This window comes from Pygoscelis adeliae, unplaced genomic scaffold (genome assembly GCF_000699105.1).
Source record: "Pygoscelis adeliae isolate BGI_AS28 unplaced genomic scaffold, ASM69910v1 Scaffold306, whole genome shotgun sequence".
In the NCBI taxonomy this organism is placed as follows: Eukaryota; Metazoa; Chordata; class Aves; order Sphenisciformes; family Spheniscidae; genus Pygoscelis; species Pygoscelis adeliae.
In genome coordinates this window covers 2,774,843-2,781,109 of record NW_008825072.1, presented here as the reverse complement: position 1 = coordinate 2,781,109, position 6,267 = coordinate 2,774,843, and the positions used below count along the sequence as shown (strand labels likewise).

The following is a 6,267-nucleotide window of genomic DNA, read 5'->3' as shown; positions in this document are numbered from 1 at the left end:
CGCCGTTCGCCCCGCTTTGCCCAGATGCGACTGTGGCCCGCCCGCCCCGGTCCCGCGGTCCCCGGCAGGAGCTGACCCGGGTCGCCTGCGGCTCCCTCCAGACCTCCAACGTCCCCGCCGCTGCCTGCATCCCTACAAGCAGAGGGGGGGACCCTGCAGGGTCAGGGTGCAGGGCTACATCTTCAGCATGGATAGGGAAGAGAGGGGAGCTGGCATCCTGCTATGGGGAGAGCCGGCTCCTGGCTGGCTGGGGGACATATTCCTGCCCCAGGCATGCTTGCAGCGGGTGGGGAGGCTCTGGGTACCAGCTGGGGAGGATGACGGGCTTCCCTGCCCAGGAGCAGCTTTATCCCAGCCAGCAGCGGCATCCTGGCAGAAGGATTGAGGCCATGACACCCAGCAGCACCCAACCACCCCAGAACGCTGGCAGTGTGTCATGCCAAGTCATGTCTGCCTGTCGCATACCACAGCGAGGCGGTGGCAGAGAACAACTCAGCTCCACCCCATGCTACCTGAATTTCTCCAGGCTAGGCACAAAGATCTGCGTTTAAGGATCAGGAAACAACCAGGCTGGCAGAGCTCAAAGGTCCCCAGACCTCTCCAGCGCCTGCCTGCTCTCCTGGCAGGTTAGAGTCCAGCTCCATCCCTGCCTGCAAAGGTACAGTGCAAAGAGAGGTCCGACAGCTGTCACCCCTGCAGCGTTATCTGTTGAACAGGCGTGACTGTGCCTCACCGCAGCAACGGGCACCAGCCTTGCCAGGAACAAAGTGCCCTGAACCGCGCTGTGAGAGAAATGCAAACTTCTGCCTTGCTCCTAACTGAGGCCACCGCAGCCAGGAGGGTCCCATGCCCTCCCTCCGCAGCCACATCACCCTATAAAACTGGTTGTAGAGCTGCTGCAAAGGGTTGAGCCAGTTAATACTCTGAGCCACCTCCATGACACCACTTTGTGTGCAAAGGGTATCACAGGGCCAATTTCTGCTTCACCTCCAGTCGCCTCTCATGACACCAGTCTCCATCGCTGTTTAACCCAACAGAAGGACACAGAAACCCCAGCCAGACCAGACAAATCATGGGGAAGGCCAGGAGTAGTTAGTTCATTCACTTTATTTTAGATCCTTTATGAGGTAGGGACAGACAGATCCTGCCAAACTATTTATAGCTTGTCATACTTCAGGGTATTAGTGGAATAACAAGAACAGCTAGAGTACATGTGTGTTATTAATCACCTGAAGCTATTCTATGACAATTCAGCAAGCCAAAGTCAGGAGAGAGCGAGTGGTTATAAGGAGCCATCACGGCATCAGTCCCTTCCCCAGCTCATCCCTACCCACCCTGTGAAGCTGCAGCTCTGGCACAGGCACATGCCTCCTCTTCTCAGCAGCACAGGGGCACCGGCACCTTCCTCAGGACGGCACTGGCTTGAAAACTGATCTCAACCGACTTGAGACGGAGTGATGGGGTGGGGACACACAGCCTCAGGTTCCTGGTGCTCAGGAGGGCTCCCTCACCCCGGGCCACTTGACTTGTGTCTTGTCAAACATGGTAGGAGACAGCTCCTACCCACAGCTTTAGAGATCAGAGGAGAAGGAACGTGCCCCAGCACTGAAATAACACATACTTTGGGCCCCTGAGGTTGGCCAGGGCTGAGCTGACCTCTTCCACAATTCACTGGGCTGTCACAACAGAAATTCAGTTTGCAGTTGGCTTTAGAACACCACAGATGAGACAGAGGACCGCGCAGAGGAGATCCAGGGGGTTACCAGCACCCCCTTCCCAGCTCACCTTTGCACAGCAAATTCAACAGCATGATCTGTGGGTTATCTTGGCATCCTTGCTCAGCAGCCATGTTTGTCCAGACCCTCTGACCATGCACTAAATGATCTCAGCTGAGACCTTGCTGCAGCGATGGGCTCTTCCTGCAACTGGAAGGGCTTTCATAGGTCTCTACACCCCGGTATAACACTACAGCAGCGGCTGCTGCCATTCTCCAACATGTATATGGCATAACATGAAATGGACAGTAAAACAATGGTATATATGGTAAAACACTGTTTTTCTCAGTATGCATGTAGGGCTTAAACCCAGACCATCCTGGATGAGGTCCCAACTGCAGCCTTCCTGCTAGGGCCAGGGTCCTGTTACTACAAGTGTTTTTTAAATAGAAATCCCCGTCACCAGCTAGACCCTTTCCCCAGAGCTCCAGCAATCACTTGGGCAGCACTCTTTTCTCAGTGGCAGGAAATAAACCCAAGGGTGTGAGAGGTCAGGGGCTAAAAGACCTTGCTGGGAGGAAGAGTAGAGAAATGTGGGAAAAGCTAGAGTCGATAACTCCACAGTCATCAAGTGCTTCAGGTTAGGGAGGACCTAGACCTGAAGACAGCAGGGCTAGACTGGAAGTTAGATCAGATTGCCCAGGGCTGTAAGGCAAGTCTTGAGCATCTCCAAGGATGCCATTCTAGGGAAGGATCTCACCGCTTCAGCCAGGCTCTGCTCTCAGCATCGCCCTGCACGGCAGCTCTCCCCTCATCACAGAGAGGGCTGTGTACATGGATGATGAGAGGGAACAGAGCTGTCCAAGCATCTCATCCCGCAGTGAGAAACCTGAGCTGCTCCATAATTACTTCAGTTACCCTTTGTCAGCTGCAGTTGCTTCCACCAAGGCCAGGGGAGCCAGTGGTCACCTGTTGGAGATGTCTCAGCCAGAGGTGCCCGTTCCCCCGCAGGTGGTCACTCAAACAGCCCCAGCTGGCTTTTATCCTGCCCATTCCCACAGGTGACATCAGCTCACCCTCCACCAAAGACTAGGGCCATTTTATCCATCCTGCCCTGAGCCACTCATCAACCAACCGTCCCCTGCCCGGCAATAAAGCACCAGAGAGGAGTCAATTTTTCTTGCTACTTCTAGTTCTGCTCTGTAAATAATGTGACCTCCTGCTGATCTGCCTTAGAGACAAGTGGGCAAGGTTGGAAAAAGCAGGATCGATTCCACCCAAACGTCAGTGGCCAGAAAGGATCTAGGATGGCTCATTTCAAATCCTACCCTGATGCTGAAGACTCCTTCACCAACAGTCCTGACTGAGGCCAAGCCAGCAGATCAAAGTCCTTTCACCAGTTTGCTCATGCCCATTTAAAACAGACACCCTAGAAAGGGACTCAGCCACCAGCACGGAAAGGTATCACACTGGCTCTCCTCCTGTCCACGCGGGTCCTTGAAATCAGCCACAAAGCCACAGAGCTCAATTCTGAGATAACTCTAGGATTTACAAAAAAAACCTCCTCCAGCAGATGGGACTTCACACCCACCCAGCTGAGCACAGAGGGCTCTGCTGCAGGCAAGGGCTGCCAGAAACGGCTTCCCTGCTCACCCTATACTCCTTCCACTCACCACGATGGGAGATGGCAGCACACGCTCTCTGCTGGTCCTACATCCCTTTTAGTACAGCCCCCCTCAGCAGGTCTGGGAATACAGCAGTTTCAAAGGAAACTGGTGAAGGGAAGGACTTAGTTTACAACTGGAAGTGATTTCCAGATGACAGGCTCCTTCAACAGAGGAGAAAAAGTCATGAAGCATTATGACAGGATAAATCTTAACTCACAGCATTAGCCCCGCTCCAGTGAAGCCCCAGTGACTCAGTGGCTCTTAGTAGCGGCGGTCGACAGACCACACAGGCTGAAGATGGAGCTGGGGGTATAAAAGTGGACCGACATCTGGTAGCTCACAGTGCTAGGCAATGACTAGCTCTGCCCAGGGCTGGAAAGATCAAGGAGCATTTCCAATGGTCTTGAAGTTGTAAAGCTTTCATTGCCCGCTCCCCGCTCACACACTGCGTGTCCATCTGCTCAAGGAGCTCCAACCCTTGGTACCCACAGCCTATCCACTCCCCTGGGGCAAAGGCTTTCCCTGTCCACCTGAAACCTCCACCTACCCCCCCAAGGCAGAGGGGAGCAGAACCCGGCGCTGCTGTGCCTGCTACTGCTCTAACCCCTGCTGTCTGGGAGAAGAGGCCCTGCACATCTCCATGAGAATTAGAACAGATTAGTTGTAATACTGGATTTTAGGGGAAAACCAAGGCTCAAAGAGCCTGGGAGAACAGCTGCTAGGCCACCAGCATGCCAGATGCAGAACTGAAGGCTACAGAGCAGGAGGGAAGCAGACAGTTCCCACCACCCGTAGGGGAGCAGCTCCCCCAGCAGTCGCTGCTGTGCAAGGGGCGCAGGGAACCACGGGTGGTCACAGGAACTGGGATTTTGTGCGATGTAAAAGCATGGGAGCCCTTTCCTGACAGCACCCACAGTCCTGCTGTGCAGGTCTGTCGTGACACCTGGTGGCCAGAGGCACCCCTGCAGCACCTGCCACCAGCCTGCCCCATTTCTTCTTAAACCTAGACCAATGATCTCATTTCCATGACCTCAGGTGAGAGCAGGAAGAAGGCAAGGGAATGTGGTCAGGACACTCGGGCTAGGACACACTGAGCATCTCTGAGCATCCCTGTGGTCTCAGCAGCAGCTCGCAGTTCTCTGTCCGGTGCTGTAACCTGCCATACAGCTTTGTGGCACCACCCCATTTCTGTCTGGAGCAGAACGCAGCCTGGGAGGAGCGAGAGTTGTGGAGCTGCAACAGGGACATGTGGAGGAGAAACTCATTACAAAAGCCTACCAGACCTTTCTGATGTATGAGGGCTGGGCCAGGGCTTCATTATTGCAATCACATTTACACTCCAAGCTAGCTCCCACCCTGCTGAAGACCCAAACCTCCATGTCCAAAGAGGTGCTGGTTACCACTGCTGGGAGCCAGGCTTCACACCTATATGTTTATTATATATACACATCCTGGGGGGACAAGGGAGCTCTTCCCACTGCACGGTTTTGTTGAACGATTGTCCATGCTGCTCGGTCAGGCTGCAACATCACTCTTCCCACGGACTCATGTCTGTGTCAATGGCCACGCAGTTATAGGCAGCATAGCGCAACTTCTCTTCACATACCTTGGCTCTAGGGATGGCAGGAGCGGGGGAGGGGGAAGGAAAAAAAAAAAAAAGACAAGGAGGAGTTGCCATTGTTGCATTTGCCAGCCAAGAGGACAAGATGCTTTCTGAGATGGAGGCTATGCTTCACCAGCCGCTCACAGAGAGAATCACAGCAGACACATGCTACAGGCAGTGGGACGTAAGTGTGGCAAAGCGATGGGGCCCTACGGGTCAGCACCAAGGTTAAGAAGAGAGCCCAGACACACAGTCCCCCAGATGTAGGGAAGCACCAAAACTTACGTGGCATAGTTGGGCAAGAAGAGGGTGCTGGAGCAGGTGGACGACTCTGGCAAAGCATCTGTTGTCTCAGAGCTTGGGAAGAAGGTGACAAACTGGTCAGCAGGCCAGCGAGGCAGGGGAGACCAGACCACACATCCCTTCGGTGTGGGATCTGTCAGCCTTGCAGTCTACAGAAGAATGGACTCACCCCATCTTGTCTGGATAGATGTAGATCCGTGCTGGAAGGCGGCTTCTGCCAGTCACAAATCTGAGGAAGCGGCTGCGATCCTCTGTGAAGGAAAAGCAAAGACATCAGCAGACCCTAGAGGGACGTGAGATGGAGTACAGCCACTTCCAGGTATCCCCAGTGCTAGCAAGCAGTTCCTTCAGCCCAGCTGCTTGCTCTCCTTGGCTCCCATTTATTCCCCAGGCAGCAAGAGGGTGGTTTCACCCTCCCAGTTTCCAGCCAGCATGCAGGAGCTGTCATGGCACAAGATATGCAGGGACAGAGCAAATCACTCACCATTGGTGAAGTTGTTGAGTGCTTCCCAGAAGTACTGAACACGGGTGTCTAATGGCTCAAAGTCCTCAAACCGGGCTGGCAGAAAGGATACAGAAAAGTTTATAAAAGATCCAAGCACCTCCTGGATAAATTAGAGGAGGGCCTCCCCTGCTCACCCAGGGGTCCTCTGCCAGTGCAGGAAGAAACCTCTAGGTGCCTGCAGGGTGTGAGCACATAGACCCAAGCTGCAAGGGACACATGCAGTCAGGCCCCTCCCAGTAAGCACATTCAGATCCACATCTCGGCTCCACAGAGGCTCAGATACTGGCAGCCTAGGGATGCCCCAGCCTCTACTCTGAGGCCCAGCATGGAGACAGAGGACACCCCTGCCCCCATCAGCACCCAGCTAAAGGCAAGAAGCATACAGGCCCACATTCTCACTGTTGTAAAGGCTAATATCAGCCTCCCACACCTCTCCTTGTCCCAACACAGAGAGAAGACAGTCTTGTTTTCAGG

General features: G+C 54.2%; 1 protein-coding gene across 1 annotated transcript in view; it reads right to left on the bottom strand.

The window, feature by feature from the left end:
* Positions 1 to 4,787: 4,787 nt before the first annotated feature.
* The window catches only part of HECTD3 (HECT domain containing E3 ubiquitin protein ligase 3), a 9,438-nt gene continuing 7,958 nt past the window's right edge, over positions 4,788 to 6,267 (bottom strand). The window contains 4 exon segments of the mRNA XM_009326623.1: positions 4,788 to 4,995; positions 5,271 to 5,342; positions 5,458 to 5,539; positions 5,773 to 5,847. Of these exon segments, the coding sequence (XP_009324898.1) occupies positions 4,911 to 4,995; positions 5,271 to 5,342; positions 5,458 to 5,539; positions 5,773 to 5,847 (314 nt within the window). The 3' untranslated portion in view covers positions 4,788 to 4,910.